The sequence below is a fragment of the Oryzias latipes genome, chromosome 16 (genome assembly GCF_053564925.1).
Source record: "Oryzias latipes strain Hd-rR chromosome 16, Olatipes_Hd-rR_3.1".
NCBI classification, from domain to species: domain Eukaryota; kingdom Metazoa; phylum Chordata; class Actinopteri; order Beloniformes; family Adrianichthyidae; genus Oryzias; species Oryzias latipes.
This window is the reverse complement of record NC_136252.1, coordinates 5,819,936-5,840,531: the sequence shown is the minus strand read 5'-3', so window position 1 is coordinate 5,840,531 and position 20,596 is coordinate 5,819,936. Positions and strand designations below refer to the sequence as shown.

Here is a 20,596-nt window from a genome sequence, read left to right as displayed (position 1 = left end):
TCATTTTTTTAATATCTAAATATGTAGATATATTTATGCTTAAAACAGAAGAAAATGTGCCTGTTTTATTAATATTTTTCCTTAGATCAAAATTACACAGATCAGAAATCAAACTTTTACTTCCTATTTCCCAAATTGCTCAAAACTCTTCAGCAAAACTGATTTCAGTCAAGTTAAGATGTGGGCAGATCTTCACTGTACCTTGTTTCGGACTGGAGCTTTGATTTGTTTCCTCTCATTCCAAACGTAGGCTATTGCTGCCATGAAGTGAGCACCGTGGTTCATGGAGATTGGACCCAGCAGTTCCAAAATCTGCTGTCTGAGATTCTGCAGATGACATACTTGACTTTACTATTTTATAGTATTCTGTGGTGAGACTTTTAGCGTGTAACAATCAAGCAAACTGTAAGATACCTTCAAACTAAAGTCTGCCTAAAGTCTGGTGTCCTGCTTGCTTTACTATGAACCTTTCCACTGTAGCTTCTACAAAACGGATCCAGATCAATAGAAACCAGCAGGACACTGGACCTCGAGGCCTGGCATTTGAAACCCTTGCACTATAGGGTACACCCCCTGCATATTTTCTAAAAGCCTTGATCCAATTAAACTTCAGAATGAGTGGGCAGACAAATCTAAACGCCAAAAGTAATCCTTTAAAAGAAAACTGTAACTATCTTTTCTGAAAAACATGTTTGTTCATTTTTTCCTGATACTTTGTTATATTTTATTAGTAGATAGTACCTTTGTGGAGCCCAAGTTGATGTTGGACATGGAGGCGGCTGAGGCGGCAGCAGGTTTGTCCGAGCTGTCGGCTTGGTGGAGAATGCTCCACAGGAGGGTGACGGAGGTCATGATGGTGTGGAGGATGGACAGGATGCCTGAGCGGGCCTCAGTCAGGTGCTTCTGGTCAACACTCACCTGTAACTGAACGGCACAGCAATCATTAATGCTGACACTAGAGCCAGTCTACAGGCCTTAAATAGAATCTTATTGTCAAAATAATAATTAAAAAAAACAAAAGCTTGTGAACTTCAGCTCCCATCACATACTGCCCTCACCTGGTGGTACTGAGAAGTGGGATCCAGCAGACAGGAATGAATAATGGTCGTCACCCCCTCCAGGACAGTCAGAATCAGGTCAGGGGGAATACAAAGGGCCATCCACTGTGGCCTGACAGATAAACAAAAAGAACCCTGAGTTTATGAGATGATAAAGGGCTCCCTCTGGTGATCAAACTGTGATGTTTCCCTCCAACATGTGCCTGTGTGATAAGATAAAGAAGAAGATCCAGACTTTAATACCTGATGTCAGTTAGTCCCGTCTCATAGCGGTACTGCTGGAGAAGGTTGTCCAGGTTTCTGCAGAGCTGCAGAGTGACTGAAGCCACCACCCTCCCCAGCACCCTCCCCATGTAAGGCAGGGAGGCTGTGATGAGTTCGATCCACTGAGGATGCATCTTACAGGTGTGGTGCTGATGCAGGGCCCTAATCACCGCACACAGAAACATGCCCTGTGCTGTGATAGGCTGCCCATGAAGGTACTGCAGTGAAGTCATTGGCTGCTGAGGGTTGACATGCTCCACCTCTCCACCTAAGACCTCAAACCCCACCCCACTACTGCCCCCTGCTCCTCCCCCTCCTCCCACAGACCCTCCGTCTCCTCCCTCGTCAGCCGGCAGCAGAACCCTGTGCTCCAGCACTATCAGGCTATGCAGCAGTCGGAGCAGCTGGGACTGGACGGCGCTACAGCTGTCCATCTGGTCCTCCGATAGGTTGATGACGCTGTCCTCTGACAGGCCCTCCTCCACCGCGGCGGTGTTCACCCCGGCTGTCCGCTGCTCGTGCCATTTCTGCGCACTGAATATGGAGGAGAGCAGGCAGTGGAGAACCACTTTCTGAACTTTACACTTTGAGAGGACATCGCTGATAAAACTGGCAAAGCCCTTGGCCGAGCCCCCGGTGACTTTGGTGAGCTCGCTGAACAACAGCGTTAGGACTTCCACACTGGTGAGCTGCATGGCTCGGTTTCCCACCAGGTCTTGAGGGCCTGCTTTGACATGGGCAGAGTAGTAGCTTCTTAGAAAGTATAGACAGAGAGATATGATGATCTCCAGGTACATGGCGCTACGGAATGAGTGGGAATGAGAGTCCTGGGGAATGGGGCAGTAAAAGTCTTTGCCCATGACAGATACTCTGTGACGGGCAAACAGGTTCTGAAGCAAGGAGAGCTGCGGAGTGTAGGTGTTGTTGATGCTAGTGGTGGAGATGGCGCTCACGAAGCCTGAGGGAGCAGCTCGCAACATTGCTGCGATGGCCGTCAGGGCGTGCAGAGTCCTGGAGGAGTCGTACAGCTGGAGGTAGAGCAGAACGTGCTGGTAGAGAGGATGGATGTTAAAACGAGGTGGGGTAGAGGACGGCCTATGCCCTGTGACACTGACGCCACCAACAGCTCCTCCTGAGCACCCGCTCGGTGACCCGGTGTCACTCTCAATCTCAGACACCTCACCCTCCCCACAACTGTACCAGTTCTCTAAATCAAGGCTATCCCCAAAGAAGATACTGGCTGGACGCAGCTTTTCGGCTTGGTTTGCGGCTCTTCTCTGCTTCTCCTCTTCTTTCCTTTTCGTCTTCTTGATCTTTGGCTTTGCCCCCGGAGACTTTTCTGCCAGCCTCTCCATTATCTTCCCCTTCAGGCTGAGCTGAGTGCTGCTGTGGCTGCGCTTCCGCGTCTGAGAGTCATCCACCTGAAGGTTGTGGTCTGGAGTGGCCGGATCAGAGATGTCTGGCAATGTCACAATGGAGGGAGAGGAACTGTGGCGGACAATGCCCTCTTTGTGCTGCTCCTCGGTGACAGAAAGAAACTCTAAAGTGCCTCCAGCTAACATCTCTGGCAAAGTCTGGTGGCTGGAGCACTGAGGAGGACAGAGGTCCAGACGGAGACCAGTGGAGGTGTCTGATGATGCGCTATCAGAATCAGTCTGGGGCCAATTTTCCGGCTGAGATGAGACTTCAGTGGACTCCTCGTCCATCATGTTCATAACTCTGTCTATGACATCATTTAAGACGGACGATACAGCTTCCTCCAGGGAGTTGTCAGACGTGCCTTCTGAAGAACCGAGCTGCCCTTCAGAGCCGTTCACTGAGCTGCTGACCCTGTCCGCCTCCTCAAAGCTGCCGTTTTCCACGGTTGGTGAAGGAGATCCACTAGACTCTGAGCCCTGCAGCTCCCCTTGCTGCTCACTAGGTTGGTAATCAACAGCTACTTGGAGGTTCTCACTACTTAGACTTAGAATGGACAAGCTGTCACTTAAAGGGTTAACAGTCAGACAGAAGGGCTCCATGTCGCTCACTGCCAGGCCGTGGAGCTCCTCCTGTCCGAGCCTTTCACCTCGGAGCTGACTGAAGTCTGATGAAAACAAGAAAGAAAACAATTTTGTTTCCATTGATTAAAAAAAATTATATTCTGCTACAAGAAGACAGTACAAACAGAATAAAAATAAAAAAATAAAGTTGTTGTGCTTACTTTCGGAGAAGCGGGATTCTCTGGCATAAATGGGATCTGCTGGATCCTGATCAGGATCAGAGAACACACTGGCCAGGTGGCGCTGTGCTTGCACCTTCTGGATGGAAACTCTGTGAGTCTTAGGGTGGAGCAGGAGGAGAAGAAGAGGCTCCAGCACCCGAGCAATGTCATGTCTCTGAAGGACCTGACTGATCCACGCTCGGCCTACTGCACTAGTGCACGGATCCCAGTAGCTCAAGCTGTCGAGCATGATGAAGAGAGACCTGGAGGACAGCAGGAGGAACCGTGAGGAGTGGACACATGAACAAACCGCCTCTTCTGTTCATTCTGAAAACCAATCTACCTGTCAAATGTGCGACTGAAGGGAGAAGACTTCGTGATGTTCAAATCTCGAGTTAAATGCCACAAAACGGAGAACTTCACATGCGCCTCCAACCGAATCCTCTGAAAGAGACAGAAGTGTTGTGAGAAGAGTGTGGGGAAATAAGAAACCCAATGATGCCATGTCGTTACAAGTAGGGACGTCCCGATCTGATCGCGTGATCGGAAATCAGGGCCGATCATGTACTTTCAGACTTTCCAGGCTCGATGGAAATTGGATGTTTCATATTTTTGGATATTTCAGACCAGAGCTAAAGAGTTCAAGCTTATCATTACCGCTGAATACTCTGCTAGAAGTCTGCATATCATGAATGGATCACAACAGGAGGCGCACAAAAACAGTTTGGTAAAGTTAGTATTCACAGAGTCCGAATAATGGGCTCAATATCTTTTTCAATAAACAATTTTAACTGACAGCAAGTGTTTCTATTGGTTTCTCTTAAGGCAAACAACGACCTAAAAAAAGGCATTTCAAAGTAATCGTTTCTTTTTAATGATAATTAAATTGTCTGAGAGATGGCAGACAAGAGACTGTCTCCTAAGTAATCAGGAAAAAGTTATTAAAAAATGTCTTAAAACTAATTAATGCTTACATTGATATGAGCTAGTCATGAATTATAATCATCATATTTAAAGTCATCAATTTTTCAAGATTTTTAAAAGAGATATTTAGCACATGTGATCAAATAATGTATGTTCAATAGCTCTGAAGACACTAAAGCTACAGTCACCAAACTTTCTCATATGACTCATTATAACCTAGTTTTACTAGTTAATAGTTCACTATATTCCAACTAGAAGTTACATTATTGTTAAAAGAAAGGTGTTAGACGATAAAATTATAATCAAATAAAAATAGTGACAAACTGGATCTGTTTATTTTGAATGATCATAGTTTTGAAATATGTTACAGAAGTAATCAGCAATTCAGATCGGGACTCAGTTTCAGCAAATACTGAAAATCAAATGACCTTTTTAGAGTTCATACATGCAGTCTTTGGTTTTCATAGGATTTTTTTAGTAGATATTATTTGTTAACTTCCTGAACATGTCTCTTTAGGGCAAATCAACAGTTGTGTTTGTATAATAGTCCTTCTGAGTGATCTTCCTGATATGCTTGGTTAAAAGGTTTTTATCTGCTATCATTTGAAGTTGAACATCTTCAGTTTTTCCCACCTCACTGTTGGCTTTCATCCTCTACAACAGTGTTTTTCAACCAGTGTGCCGCGGCACACTAGTGTGCCGTGGGAGATGGTCAAGTGTGCCGTGAGAAATTGCCCTCATTAACTGATCTAAAAGCATTTCCCATCTCCAGGAAATCAGCTCTTTGTTCATCCAAACAGGCCCTGATAAAACACTGAGAAGTTAAGAATATGAAATATCATAAAATTATTTTTTCTTTTTTTTATATGATTCTATTAAAGACATTTTGATAAGAATAACGGGATACCGTGATTTAGCTGCAGCTATAACTGTGTAAGGACAAGTCCCGCCCATTTAACTGTCTCCACCAATCATTCTTGAAGGCTTAATCACATGTCATCAGTCTGACCAATCAGAAGTGGTTAAAGTATTCACTTCCTTGTTTCGATTTAGCGCAAAAAAGTCTCTCTGTTCTAACAAAAATACCAGCTAAAGCTCGTCTTTAGCGGTGTAGCTTTCTACAAAATCTGGTATCAGACTGGAACAAGTGAACAAAACCATGAAGCTCAAAGACGCTGGTCTTTCTGCGGTCGGCGGATTACGGGCACTACATCTCCCATGATGCAGTAAAGTGACTGTCTTAGCGCACAATGAGTCTCTCCTCTTAACGTCTTAAAACAACGAACACACATCAAACAGTTTTTGAATCTTTTGACTTAATTTTTAATACATCTTTTAGAAAAAACAGCTGCAGCGTCCAGCGTTTTCTGCAACAATTACCACAAAAATGCATGTGAGATTACAGAGCGGCTGTAGATCAATACAGACTGAGCTTTTTCTTTTTTTTTATTTATCTATTTTTTTGGATGCTGGTGTGCCGCGGGATTTTTGTCAAGGTTAAAGTGTGCCGTGGCTCAAAAAAGGTTGAAAAACACTGCTCTATAAACACATCCATTCAACTGTTTTCTCTTTGTAGCTTCAGTTTTTCAGAAAAGTGCATGTGACTTATTTAACATTTCTGTCTTAACCTTGTGCTGTTTCACAGCTAAACCCGCCGCGTTTTTTAAGTTTGGGCAGAAACTAAAGAACCCAGAGTGCTGACCTTGTCCTTGTGCATGAGTTGCTGGCTGATGACATCCTCGCAGATGCTGGATGAAGGAACCAAGTTGTGAAGCTGGTAGAAGAGCTCCACGCTGCGTTGGTGATGCTGAGGTGTCCCTTCACTCAGCTGGTGCCACAAGATCAGAGCCACGCTCTGATGACAGACAGAGAACGGATTTTCAAACGGAATCAAGCCTGACAGAAGCATCCTAAAACTAATTCTACCTTAAAAAAGTCTGTCCTTTCTGCAATGTGCTTCAGGATTCCCTGAGTGAGCGGAGGCCTGATGATCACAGCAACTCGACCCTGACTGGGACTCGTGGTCTGTGTGGAGTCAAAGCTGCTGATGCCAGAAGCCACGCTCTCTGCTGTTACCATGGCAACCGACTGCGTCAGCCCTATAAGGTCCATGAGCAAGGAGATGGCTGCACCCTGGAGGCTGAAGTCATTGGCCAGGCAGCAGGCATCCATCAGTGTCTGCAGCCACACAGGCAGACGGACCTCCTCGGTATCTGTATGGAGAAGACACGACAGCAGCTGCTTATCTGCCACTCATAAGACTTTTCACAATAATAAGATTTAAATGCAAAACACAGAAAATTCACAAATATATAAATGGATCATGGGTGATCACTGTTGAGCGGTTAAAGGGGCTTTCTCAGATTAAAGAGCAGGGCACTTCAAGACTAACCAAACGGCTCTTCCAGAGTGGGTGATGATTTCAGGTTTCCCTCTGCGATGTAGACCGGGAAGCTGGAGCATTCCAGAAAGAGCTGGCAGGCAGCAGTGAAGGCGGCAACAAAGTCTCTGGGGATCGTCTCAAGTGCTGCGTGCGAGTCACAGTACGGGGAGCCCTCTAAAGGGAAGGGGTCCATCAGCTCCCCCCCCTGACCCTCAGATTGATCCACCTGTCCAGGAATGATGTACAGGATGATGAGACGGGACAGAAACTGCTGAAAGTGCTCCAGGCAGCACTGCATGACGGGTTTGTCCAGAGGCTGACACAGGCCAGAGGATCGAGCTCCTGCTCTGAGCGTAGACGGGGGGGTTTGCTCCGACTCCTCTGGGCCATCTTCCTGGTACTGGACAAAGTCTGTAAAGCCAGTTTCAAAGGAGTGACCTCTCAGGGGGGTTTCTCCTTCAAACACCTCCACACTGTCATGGTCCTCCAAAGTGGGGTGGAGAGCCTATAGAAAGAGGAGGAGGCACACGAGAAGAGTGAATATGTAAAACCCCCAAAATGTAAATTATTATCATCATAAATTTATGTGACAATATTTACTTGTAGAAAAGCACAACCGGAATTAAGATTCACCGGTTCATTTGACTTATTTTCTATTTTAAAAACATAAACACGAGGAATTTTAGTGGCCTTATTGCTCAAAAATTAAACAAGGATCACTTCTTTAGCTTGGATTTGATTTTGGTTTATTGCATTTTCAAATCTCGGGGTGAGATGCACCAAAAACAGTAAAAAAATAAATAAAAGAAAGACTTTGTGCTACACCATCTACTACTACATCTGCTGCATTGGGATAATCCTGTGAGACACGAGGTTATTTTGAAGGAAAGTCATGGGAACCTCTGTCAAAAGTTATTAACTATTGCATGTTTGTTTTTAAAAAAAAAAGCATTTTTCATTTCTGTTTATGTTTTATTTATACCAATAAAAGGATGGGTTATGTATGTTTAAATTAAAAGTAGCGATGATATTAATCAGGGTCTTATTTTTCTAAAGGGTGAAGTAAGACTGTGGCTCCTACAGGCTCATGGTCAGTGAGAAACCAACCAAAACGCCTCTTTAGATGCTTAAGCTTGCAGACCCCTGATCTAAGAGGAAAGGCTTTCTGCAATGACTAAATGTTAATCTAATACTTTAGCTTTCCTTGGTTTTGTTCAACTTCAAAGGGGAAAAAGTAAATGTAAATGCTGAAATATTAAGAAAAATGCGGTTTACTGCAGGTCAGTAATGAGCTAACAGTGACACAAAGTTAGAGACCTGTAACTCGGCCACCTGAACAGCTGTGCTGCTCACATCTACAATGTACTTACAGCAACAGGGCCAGACCTCAGCGATTCATATGGACTGAATGTTGCATGAAGGACAAACTGAAAGATTAAAGTTCTTCCAGTTTTTGATGACAGCGTTTCCAGGACCTAAAGCTGTTGGGCGTACACTTTGATCACAGCGACGTGTGCGTTCTGCAGCCTGGACTCAGGTGGCACATTGGTTAGAAGACTCTACGTCCCATGGGGTCGAGGGTGGGGGTGGGGGCGGAGCGGCGGGACTCGGTGGATGTGTTCTGGATGTTTTCCACTCTAATGGGTGGAGCACATCCAAGAGACCTTCCGTGCTCGTTGTACTCATCACAAATAAAAGCAGGCTGGGCTCAGCTGTCAGGTCACCTTCTTGAGTCTTTGGAGTTTACCTGAAGCCCTCCTGCTTCTGCCCACCTCCACCATGAATCCTCTGAGCCTTCATCCACGGCTCACTGGCTTTCAAAACATTTAAACAACCTAGCTGCTGGACAGGAACCAAAAGAACCACTACAGACCAAATAGAATAAGTCTTCAAACACTTTGTGTCAAGGGGGGCCCCAGGGGACGGGCACCCAGCCAACCATGCTACAGGCTCGGGGGGCCAGCATGAAGCGACAAGGAGCCCTGTTCTCAGACCGGGGAACACCATCAGAGCTCAGACAAATGCATTGTGGGTAATATTTAAGGGGAAGGAGCCTGCAGGGTCAAAGTAGGCTTTGATGCTTTGATGTTGATTTTTTTGCTTCCACTTTTTTTTAAAGGGAAGGGGGGGGGGGATACATATTTTAAATGCTAATTTTTATTTATTTATACAAACTACTAAAGTAAACAAAAACACATTTCAGATTCACATCACTCCAGTTTCTAGAAGGAATTCCAGCGATCCTCTGCCACCCTCCTGGGGCCCCTTCACCGTGGAAAAGACGCCACCATCGCCGCCGTAAAACAAGCGGCATAATGGTGTACATAAAGACTTGTTTAGGTCGTTTGACTGGACACACCAAGGCAAAGCTAACTGAATTTATAAGATTTTGCTCTTCCCGCCGCTCGCTGGAGGCTGCGATCAGCTGGCTGACACCTGTCATCGGCTTCGAGGAGCTGTCAAACGCCTGCAGGCCCTGCTCGCCCCGCCCGCGCCGCCAAGGGGTAAACCCCCGCAATCTATGGCCTCTGCGCCGGGATTTATGGGGATCCTGGTGGTCTGAAACTTCAGGAATTTAAAAATTCTACATTTAGTATTTAGAGTCTTACATGATCAAGCTCCGACGTACATATCTGACCTTTAACCCCATATTCTTCGGCCCGATCCTTGAGGTCTTCCAACCCAAATCTTTTAAGCGTTCAATTCATTCCTGATCCTATCCATCCTAGTCACTCCCAAAGAGAACCTCAGCATCTTCATCTCTGCCTCCTGAGTCTCCATCAAAGTCTCTAAACCAATAACATGGCTGCTCTCACCCCACACAGTCTTCCACACATCTCCTTTCATTCTTGAGGAAACTTTTGTCACACATCACACCTGAATCCTTTCTCCACCCATTCCAACCTGCTTCCACACGCCTCTCTCCCACACTCTCTGTTGTTCTGAACTCGTATCCCTAAGTCCTTAAAGTCCTTCACGTTCTTCACCTCTGCTCCCTGTAACCTCAGTGTTCCACTGGAGTTTCTCTTGCTCAAAAATACTCTGTCTTGCTGTAGTTGATCACACCTACAGCACATCTTCCAGCACCCATCCATGTCCTAAACAACTCCAACGTTCTTCTCTGTCACTCAAGACTTCCTCTGAAACAAACCACAGCTCCTCTCTCCCACCGTCTCTAACCTACGTCGTCTAACCTCCGTTCTTCTACAAAAAGAAATGTTGCATCTTTAGTTCTGCATGAAACCATACTGCTGCTCACACCTCAGTCTTGCTTCCACTACTCTTTCCCAAAACTTCATTTTCTGCCTTATCAGGTTTATTCCTCTGCAGTTTCTACAAATCTGCATATCTCAACTTCTTAAAAAATGAAGCAACCCCTTCCCCATTCCTCAAACATCCTCTGATTGTCCAGTGTCTTGTTCCATAGTCCAGTCAGAAACTCTACTGTCACCTTACCTAAACTCTCCACATGTCGTCACCACCAAGTGCCTTTTTACTACATCCTCACTAACCTGTGCTACTTCCTGCTCCACCTCTTCTATCCTCATGCATCTGCTCCTGTCAACCCTTTTCCTCACCTGTTTGTCCTCTGCATCTTTGCCTTTGTCTCTTGCTGGGTTGGATGTGTTTCCAGCAGAGTTGGGGAGGGCTTGTGCCTGGGGCCCCAAAGGCAGGGCCAGAGGGGACACCAGCGGTGGCTGCACCTTGCTGAGGATCTTGGAGCAGAGGCGGAGGCAGTGGGTGAGTTCTGCATGGCCTGGTGCCTGAAGGTGACAGGTCAGAGCCGCCACCATTCGCAGCAGCAGCTGAGGGAGATGCTCCGTCTGGATTTCTATGTACGTCTCCTGAAAAGGTTAAAAGAAGAAAAAGTGTCAACAGGTAAAGAAACAGACTGATCATCATTTGAAGCCCAAATCAATAGTGTGGAATTTTAAATTAACGGGCATGTACCATGAAAAGTACCTGTAATTTTATTTGTAACTGTATCCTTTTTGTTACATTCAAAGTGACAAATATAGCAAATAAAATGTTATAGTTTGGTTATTTTGAAAGTAAAAATATTAAACACAAAACAAAAGAAAAGAAAAAAACAAGGGGAAAAAGTAATAATTTGCAATAAATAATAACATGTAAAAAATATGGTTATATGTGAGATTCTGGCACAGAATGAGGAGTGTACAGCATATAACCGACCAAATGCTAAACAAATGAGACACACACACTGGGCAAAGATTTCATTTTCACAAGATCCAAACCAGACTTTGTTCCAAACTGAGATAGAAACCACATTATTGGTCCATTGGCACTAAAATATAGTACCAATGGACAGTGAGACTACCATTTAAAGCAAGGAGGGGATGTTGGCAGGATGTTGCAGAAATGCAATCCTAGCCTCAGTGAAGCAGGGCGAGGTGAAAAGGCAGGAAAGAGCAGTACTTTACCTGGCAGATTACCCTCATGCTTCTAGTAGGCTTAAGGAAAAAGAGCAGACAGATTGAACAGAAGGGAGCAAGCAGAGCACAGGCTGTCACACACCTCAACTCCTCACACTCTCATCGACACACACAAGCACTTCAACGGGGTAAGAAAAGGTGTGTAGGATTTCCAAACTATTCAGATTGGAAACATAGTTAAGTGGAGCACATTTCTTTGAAATAAATAAAAAAAAGAGGCTAACAGTATTTTGGCAGGGAGTGTACATCCCCGAACAGCCCAAGTCTGTGTGGGGATTGAACAAAACAACACTGGACAGACAGGAAGAACGGCCTCTCTGGTGGCAATCACCCCCTCAAAAATGGACCCAAAAGCAAAGAGGCATGCTAAACGGAGGTCAAGAGAGATTTCCCATTGCATTTGAGGGAGGCGAGTGTGCCAAGAGGGAGCAGGTTTGTGACTAAAAGCCTGAGCACTGATCTGTAATTACACAACAAGAACACAAAAAGAAAAGGTTCTAGAACACATGAGAGGGGAACTAAGAGTCGAAGGAATTGAGTAAAAGATACCAAAGCATTTGACCCACATTTTTCCTATAAAATGATACTAAAAACTATTTCTTTATTAAGGACTTCTATTGAAAGGTTAATAAAAATGTTGCCATTTAAAGGAAACTCAGATTAGGATTAAAGACCCACTCCAATGAAAATTGTACTTTTGGTGTTTTTTTAACATGTACATGTGGAATTTTTCTGATGATTGAGGACAGAAAATTATTCTTAAAACTGCATTTTCTAAGTATTTCTTCATTGAAATCATTGTGAATTAGGAGCAAACAAAAAGATGTGGTTTGAATAAGATTGTATTTGTGACGTTAAAGCTACAAGCAGCAGGCCACGAGCTGCTGATGATGCATCCACTTGGATCCATGTACGTCTTTGTTTTCCTCGTCGACTGTTTATTGCTCAACATTGTTCTTGCATCGGAAATGTTAGGTTGGGGGGTGTGAGGGGCTGTAAGCTAGCGGCAGAGCCTGTAAAAAGATTGCTGTCAGTTATGGATGACGGGGGAGGTGGCTCCACGCCACCATACTTTCCCACAACTCTGACGGGAATCTCTGATGAACTGCGGTCGCTTTGCAGAAACTATGACCTAGAAAACGACGTCATAATTAAACAACCACTGGGGACGCTTTGAAAATAGATCAAAAGATGATCGGAGTGGGACTTTAAGGAACACTTGACCCAAAAAAGGACATTTGAACAAAACCAAAGAGAAAAACGAAAAAATTCTTGGGAATTTACAAAAAATAAAAGAAGGTACATGGAAAGAAATGGTAATAAAAATTCTTACCAGGGAAACAATATCCAGAAGAAAATCAACCAACTGACAGAACTCTACCAAGACAGGCTGAGGAGGATCTGAACTACCAGCATGTCGAGCAGCATTTGTGCTGCTGCTTGCCGTTTTCCTGAAGAGCAAAAATACGTTAGCAGGACTTCATACTATCAGCTCAACGGCAGCAGTAGAAACCGTGTCGCTTTGCTTCATTTCCAAAAACCCGTTCTATCCCTTTCATGGGGCTGCCGGAGCCTATTCCAGCCACTCGAGGGCGAAGGCAGGGACAAGCAAAAATGTGCAAACTCCACACACAAAGGCCCCACATTGGTAATTATGTTTCAGGTCCCCCAGCAAGGACTTGAACCGGGAGTGTGCTAACCACTGCGCCACCATGCATTTCTGAAAAACATCGTCAGGAAACAGACCTGCAGCATTCTTCAAACCAGCGAGCAATGTAATCCCACATGTAGTACGGCTCAAAGGAGTTGAAGAGGAGGTTGGCTGTTTTAATCAGCTCTGCTGTCTTCTTGTTCTCTCGCAGTTTACTGGAAAAAACAGAAAATCAATTGAAAAATCGATTTTTCATATTCAGTTTAATTTCCGTCACAAAAAGAGTCTGATTTAGTTGGATGCGGGATGATATCTAACGACTAGCCTGACTTATGACCCGCTATGATCAGATCTTCCAAGTTACTTGATTAAATATAAAAAAATATTGACCCTATTTTGCTGTATGAAACGTAAATGCAACAGGAAAATTGTGTTATTGTATGGAACTAGGGGAGTAACAATTAATTGATGAATCGATTTCTATTCCTGTGATCCAATCAAAACAGTCTGAGGCAGAATCAAATCAAACTATACCATTAAAAAATGGTATCAAAAATAAATTACTGATTGATTTAGGTTTCTTTGAGATTCAAAACCAGTCTTATTTGGCAAAGAAAAACCCCATGACAAACTAAACTAAACAAAGGTTTTCCTAGTAAAACCATATGACATTACAACAGAAACTAAAAGAAAAATAAAATTACAATAAAGGACTGTAAAGGAAAGCCAGTGCCTGGGATTTGATTCAGCTCAATACATTTTTAAACCCAGCTGTGATCACCTGCTGAGGTGTGTATGGTCTTTGCTGAATGGACTCTGGCTCTGCAGGTCCAACTCTGTCCGGCACTGTGTGTGCAGAGTCCGGAACACCTCAATGAGAACATCCTCCAGAATAGCCGGGCCTGCATTTCAGAGAAATGTCGGGACACATCCAGTTTACTCTCATGGCACTCGGGTGAGTGTCAGCGTTGGCATGACGACAGACGGGTTACCTAGCTCCGGCTTGTCCAGTAGACTGATGAGGATGCGGAACGGCTTCAGATCGTGCATGAGAACGCTCTCCTCTTCTCCACCACGGGCCTTGCCCTGAAGAATGCCAATCATCGCCTGGAAACACACAATTACAGTAGACTTTTGCATCACTGCATTCTTTCATGTAGCAGAGCATTCTGCATATTCCTTTCATTTTGTTCTGTGTGAGTTTCAGGCTTGGCGTGCTTTTAAGCCAGCTGTAGCATGAAGCTCCCAGTTGTACCAACGTCCGTCCACAAAGGGGGAGCCTGACTAATGGCAACAAAAAAACAACAAAATATAGAACAAACAGAAATAAAAAGGACTTTCAAAAACAAGCAATCCCCTCCTGACCGATCTCTACTCTCCAGAGTAGCTGGGAGTCTTTGGTTGACTGATCTTTCATTGTAACAACTTTGCACATTTTTACCTTTGATGTTCATCTGTAAAATATGCTACGAAACATATGTGGGTTGTTTTAAGCATGAGGGGACAGAGAAGGGATGTCTGCCAGCCTGTCAAACCTCTGCACTGCATCCAAACATGTATTTCTGTTTGAGCATCTTAGCCCCCGTTGCTGCTTTTCCTCTAGAACGCTTTGGAAATCATTAAGTTTGATGTCAGGTGGCTTAACAGGCTCAGGAGGAACAGCAAGTTCTTCAACACAGCGAGTCAAGGTTTATATCAGAGCTGTTCTGAACTTCATTTTCCTTTCCCTATATTTGTATGCATCATCTGATCTTTACATCACAGTACAGCCAACTAAAACACAACATTTTGTTCTAATGCTATATCCTGTTAAAAATTAAAATTATTGACTAAAGTATTATGATTCCTAAAGCAGGGCAAAGGGGATCAGAGCTTCATGTGGGTGCAGTCCCACTCATACAGCAATGCAATCCTGTTTAGGGGAGGGTACTTGTTGTAGGTCCGGGCAAAACAAACATTTACCTGGATGGATAAGTCTGGCATCACCCATTGAGTTTTACATGGTGACAAAAAAGACTGAAGCCTAACAAACATGCCTCTAGTAATATGAAAACTTGCTCACTAATTAAATCAAAACTGATTCGTCAAGAAAGATAAATAAATGCACAAAAATCTAAAAGGCCTCTGAAACCAGAATGTGTTTAAGCTTATTTTAGGTGTAAAGTTGGACTTTTTAAATCTAGGAATGATCAGAGAATTGTCACTGCCTCCAGTGGCCCTTGCAAGAACTGCAACACGTGTCTCTTCGTGGTTTGCAGCAAAATTAGGATCGGGACCCTCAGCATCGCTGCCAGGAAACTAGATGGTCAGAAGGCCTTCTGCTTAAAGCTCACCTGGACCAGCATGTCCTTAGAGTAGGTGTTGAAGTAGAGATTAGCGTGCTCCTCAGGGTTGCTCTGCCGTGTGCTGCGGGGTCCTATGATCACCCCATTGTTGTCAAAGCCTTGAAAGAACAAAGGAATTAGAGTCACATACACAATAGGTCCCGATCCACAGATGAAATGCATATTTGATGTATTTGAACTCAGATGAAATTACCGTATTTTCCGGACTATAAATCGCACCGGAGTATAAGTCGCACCAGCCCAAAAATGCATTATAAAGTAGAAAAAAACACAGATAAGTCGCACTGGACTATAAGTCGCATTTTAACTTTCACAACCTTATATGACACAATCATAGCAGACTGTTTATCTAATAATTTCACAGTAATTTTTTCTCAAACTTATTTATTTATTCCTTTCATGAAGCATCATTGGCCAACTAATACTCTGTTTTCATCCTGTATTTGTAGAAACAGTTGTCATTTTTATTGCATTTCTGAATCTGTGAAATCATTGGAAAATAGAATATTATGTTGTTAGCCTTCAAGATCTTACTGTAAAAAAAAGTTTGCTGATTCTCTGAGTCACTTAACATACTCTTAACACTTAACATACCTCATACATCAAATTGACCCAGGAACATCATCTCTGTTCCTCACAAATGTACATAACAGGAGGGTTAACAATGTATTTATTTCAATTTATTTCTAATATAAGTCGCTGCGGAGTATAAGTCGCACCCCTTGCCAAACTATTAAAAAAAGGGCGACTTATAGTCCGGAAAATACGGTAACTTTCACTTTTTTTTTTGTAATTTATAAACTGATGGCAGACATGTTTTTTTGTCCTGATGCAGTAAAGTCAGACTGCAACTGACATAATTGGAAATGGACTGCGGTCAGATCTTGAATCGCTAACACACTTGGTCAAGAGCATGAGCCTCAGTTGTGAGCGATTCCTTTACTTACCATTCAATTAGCCACAGTGGCAAGCAAATGAAAAAAAAAAGATCAAGTGAGATTTTAAAAAATCTAAATACAAACATGCAAAGAAGTTTACAAAATCATCAGGTGGAAACTGTTGAGGCCAAAGAAACTGCAGATCAAGCAAAACTGTGATATTGCAGAGTTTTTGCATTAATCTAACTGTAGCATCAACAACTGCTTTTCTAAACGGATCATTTAAAATGACTTCTGAACAGTTTTACAATTACCACAGGCAAAAATATTTAAAAACTTGATTATAGCTTTGCACTTTCCAGCATGAACATTTCCCTCTGATTTCACCGTTTATGCTGTCAGAAAAATCAGGGTTGGGCATTGTTTGTTTGTGTGTTTCACACCGAGCAGCCAGGCGTAGAGTCTGCGGTTCAATGACATGTCTCTTCTCAAAACCACATGCAAAGCTGCAGAAAGGATCCGGATCATGTCAGGACGGGTGGCCTAAAAAACAGGCAAGGAGACATCTGTGACGTGGTTTGTCTTTGCTCTGACTCACACACAGAACAACAGGAATGAGCAGTGCTAAATGACAGATGATACAAGTGCCCCAGTTCCCACTGAGCTCGCTGAAGGAGGATGCCAAACTTGGCCGAGCAAGCTGACCTGGCTCATGTGGAAGGGGAAGCAGAAGAGGATCAAGTCCAGAGTGCTCCTCTGCACCAAAACACTGGAGTCCTGGACTGAGGTGCTGACTGCCTCCACCTGGTAGGACCAGAAACCAGTTTGTATGTGCATAAAGCGTGACAGTGAGAGCAAGTTCAAATCCACACGGTGATCCACTCAATCTGAGCAAAGAGCTTGGCTCCAGCTTGGCTGAGGAAGTGCCAAACCGTGCTTCCAGATGCTTTAGAGACATTTGAAATCCTAAATCTAGAGACCATTTCCTTAAGTGTCTGCAGCTGAGAAAGACTTCTAATTTTAGTGGTTGGTATTTAGTGCTGATAGGGACATCTGCGGCCTCAGGTCACCAAGCCCTCCTTCAAGTTTATTTCAAGATTCTTAATTCTGTCTGATAAAAGCTAGGAACCGGAAATTTATAAATCATGTAATAAAATGGTTACGCTAGAAGAGGGGTGGGATTATATAAGTTCGCTTCCTTCCACTCCCTTTCAAGCAATATTTATTAATATGTCTAATTATACTAAGTTTGATTAGTTAGTGTATGTATGTATTGATTGTATTGTTGTGTATTATTCCTATTTGATTGCTTGAAATAAACCATTTCAAATCAAATCAAAAAAATCAACTGCTTGTTCAAGTGCAAATGTTCATAATGACACAGCTGAACTACATAGATCTGATTTATAACAATGCTGATGTTTGTTTGTAATTTGATACCTGCAGTGTATTTTTCACGCTACGTGTTATTTTTTTATTTTTGAGCTGCATCGTGCTTTCAGCCTCTTAGCTGATCGGCAGGCTGACTCTGGTTTGCTGCGTCAAGACTTTAAAAAGCAGCATTTGCCTCTCGTACCATGAGCTCGATGTCACTGCCGATGACGTACAGCTGGTCCTCCATGGAGAGCTTGCGGTTGAGGTGCAGCAGGACAAAGGACACCCCAGGAAGACGCACTGCAGGGCTGGTCAAGATGCTGCCCCATAAGGCACTGTAGAAGGCCGACTGTTCCACAGCTGCAGCCACCTTTTCCAACAAGGTGTTGGTTCTACGGAAAAAACAAAGAGACTCTTAAGATTCAAGCAGAAATAATCCTTCAAATAAGAGTCTGAGAGGGTTTCTGTCTAGGTGTATTAATAAAGTGTATTAGTAAATAAACTAGTAGAAGAGAATCTTGAATATTTAGCAGGGTGGGACATGTAACAACCACCCCAAAGGTAGAATCTGTTTGAATGTTTTAACCACCTTTACCTCGGTAATCTGTAATCTCAACCTTCAGGCTAATCTGGGTTTACTGTACATTTGCTGTGAATTGTGATTTTTCAGTCTAAGTAGGGCTGGGTGATAAATCCATTTTTTGATTAATTCAAATGAGCTGTTTCAGAAGATTTGTTTTTGGCAAAAAGTCTGGATTTTTTATTTTATTTTCCCAGCATCCTGCTTATTTGGGCTTCTGTTGTTGGGAGTAAGGTCAGCACACGTTGAAATGCCAGCTCACAAAGTTGAGCCGTTTCCCACAGAAGGAACAGTTTCTTTAGTTCTATGGGAACTGGTTCCGTTTTGAGCCTTCAGACTTAGAGCAACAATCAAAAATCCGTTTAAAGGCTGTTGAGTGTGTGAAGCTATTCTCTCTACAAGACGCTTAAGTTAGAGGCAGCTCACAAAACATCTGACGCATCATTTCACAAACATCTCAACTGCTAGTATTCAAAACTCCCAAATGATATGTAAAAAAAAAAAGAGTTTGGTTGAAAATGTTCTGTCATTTGTCATTTTCGTTTAAGAAAGTAAAAAGGGGGGGAAAATTGATTACAATTAGAATTTAATGTGAAGAAAAAAATTATTTTTAGGGCATATCACCCTAAATCAAAGTTTGTTAAAAATGTCAAAGCTGAAGCTCTACGCTTAATTTAAAATGTTTCTTCTCAGTTAGACGTTTTAAAGGGCCTATATTTTCTTAGTAGTAAACTAAATCCATTTATGTGATGATATATTACCTTTGGCACACATAAAGAACAATTTTTTAATGAAATAGGACTTATTTTTGCTGCCAATTTTCATCCTCTGAAGTAAGACTACTTGATTTTTGAGACTCCGCCTTTCGCTCCATGTGGGTGCCGCCCATTTGATGACATCACCTAGAGCCGGCTTTGGCAGCGTGTCTGTGTTTCGCCCACGAAAGCAAACAGCATCTGAACCATTGCAAAGATTGTGCATAGAAAAGGAAAGAGTTTAAGTCGATCATCGCTAGCTCTGTGAAGAAAGTGGGCGTTTCTTTTAGCCTGGGGGGCGGAGCTGGCAGCACAGACTTTTTCTGTAAGGGGCTGTTCTCACTGGTCTACTTCACAATGTGAGAACACGCTCGTTTTCGTGGATTGGGAGGGGCTGGTGCTCAGAGCGCAGCTTTTAAGGAGGAATAATCCGAAATGCGTGAACAGATCAAAATACCGCTTTGGTGTTTCTTTTTGTGAAGAATGAACATTATAAGCCACTTGAAAGCTTAAAAAGTTGATTTTGCACAGTATAAGCCCTTAAATGGAATTGGAACAAATCATTTCAACCAAACAGAATGTCTCATTTCTGTTGGGTCACCCTAATCATGCTGATTACTAATTCAACAGAACTGTGAATTACTTATAAGTCTGCCCGTGAACTAGCAAACACTGCAAGTTCTTCTGTTACTGTTGCTCCTACCTATCATAGTATTCAGAACCCTCTTCCAGACCAGGCAGAACTCCAGTTAGCAAGCCCTGCAGGCCTGGTTTCAGAGTCTTCCCCAGTGGCAGATAGTAGGTCTCATAGAGCCCCAGCAGCACAGGCTTCACAGACATGGCAGCATTCGACAGCAAAGGAAAGAGCCCGGAGCTGCAGTCATGGAAAAAGATACAACTGTTTGGTCAATTTTCCCAGCAAATAAAAAAAAGCATCCTTTAAACGGAGCTGAAGCCGGAAGTGAAATACCTGTACAGAAAGAGGTCTTTGGCCAGCCTCTTGGGCCCGATGATCTTAAAGATGATCTCATAGGTTTCCAGGGCCTTCCGGTGGACTCCACTAGGCAGGGCAGGGTGGAGGCACTGGGCCAGCCGTTTGCCTATCGTCAGCTTCTTGGGAACAACTTGATATTTTGCATTGTTCTGCAAAACCTGAGAAGACGGGAACATTTTAGAAGTGTGGTCAAATATGATCCGTATTTGCAGTTTCAACTAGACGAAGAAAAAAGTTCACGCTAATTTCTCAACGTTTAGCGGAGTTCCCTAAACTCATTTGTAGTTTAAAAATGTGTTAGACAAGACGCATATGGATATGAACTTTGAATGCAACGCGTTAAGTTTAGCTTTTCACTAAATGAAATCCAGGGAATGCAATTTTTTCCTTCTCAGAAACAGACGGGGGGAAAAAAAAGGTAGAAAACGCTCAGTTGTGGGGTTTCTGGGTCCTTACTTTGTTGAGTTTACCCAGTGCAGAGATGAGGTCTGCCCACTCACTGGAGTACTCAAAGTTTTTGAGGGCTTTGTCCACTGCAGCCACATAGTTCCTGTACTTTGAGTCACTGAGCAGCTCCACCTCCTCTGCATTCATTCTCCCAGCTGGTTAATCCTTCAATGAACCACACAGCCCACAGATCCGTACATCACACCTGCAAGAAAGGATCACGTTTTAGTTCTGTCCCCTCCTTCTGCACGTGACACTAAGAGGCGTGGCCGGCACGCCTCACTCAGGG

At 43.4% G+C, this 20,596-nt stretch overlaps 1 protein-coding gene across 8 annotated transcripts in view; it reads right to left on the bottom strand.

Moving 5' to 3' along the window:
- Window positions 1-20,596, bottom strand: part of dop1a (DOP1 leucine zipper like protein A) — a 32,102-nt gene that overhangs the window by 6,810 nt on the left and 4,696 nt on the right. For 2 of the 8 annotated variants that reach the window (XM_011484856.4, XM_078933037.1), the window contains exons 2-23: window positions 20,317-20,512; window positions 19,837-20,018; window positions 19,570-19,740; window positions 17,734-17,923; window positions 16,863-16,961; window positions 16,601-16,700; window positions 15,268-15,350; window positions 13,927-14,041; window positions 13,716-13,836; window positions 13,030-13,149; window positions 12,617-12,734; window positions 11,272-11,301; window positions 10,408-10,674; window positions 6,839-7,334; window positions 6,373-6,659; window positions 6,149-6,301; window positions 3,866-3,966; window positions 3,523-3,785; window positions 1,302-3,405; window positions 1,059-1,170; window positions 742-924; window positions 202-327 (exon numbers count right to left, since the gene is read on the bottom strand). In XM_011484856.4, the coding sequence (XP_011483158.1) occupies window positions 202-327; window positions 742-924; window positions 1,059-1,170; window positions 1,302-3,405; window positions 3,523-3,785; window positions 3,866-3,966; window positions 6,149-6,301; window positions 6,373-6,659; window positions 6,839-7,334; window positions 10,408-10,674; window positions 11,272-11,301; window positions 12,617-12,734; window positions 13,030-13,149; window positions 13,716-13,836; window positions 13,927-14,041; window positions 15,268-15,350; window positions 16,601-16,700; window positions 16,863-16,961; window positions 17,734-17,923; window positions 19,570-19,740; window positions 19,837-20,018; window positions 20,317-20,454 (5,559 nt within the window). In that variant the 5' untranslated portion in view covers window positions 20,455-20,512. Of the gene's footprint in view, window positions 1-201; window positions 328-741; window positions 925-1,058; window positions 1,171-1,301; window positions 3,406-3,522; window positions 3,786-3,865; window positions 3,967-6,148; window positions 6,302-6,372; window positions 6,660-6,838; window positions 7,335-10,407; window positions 10,675-11,271; window positions 11,302-12,616; window positions 12,735-13,029; window positions 13,150-13,715; window positions 13,837-13,926; window positions 14,042-15,267; window positions 15,378-16,226; window positions 16,356-16,600; window positions 16,701-16,862; window positions 16,962-17,733; window positions 17,924-19,569; window positions 19,741-19,836; window positions 20,019-20,316; window positions 20,513-20,596 lie in introns of those variants that run through there. The other 6 variants (XM_011484854.4, XM_078933036.1, XM_011484857.4 and 3 more) reach the window with 4 other exon arrangements.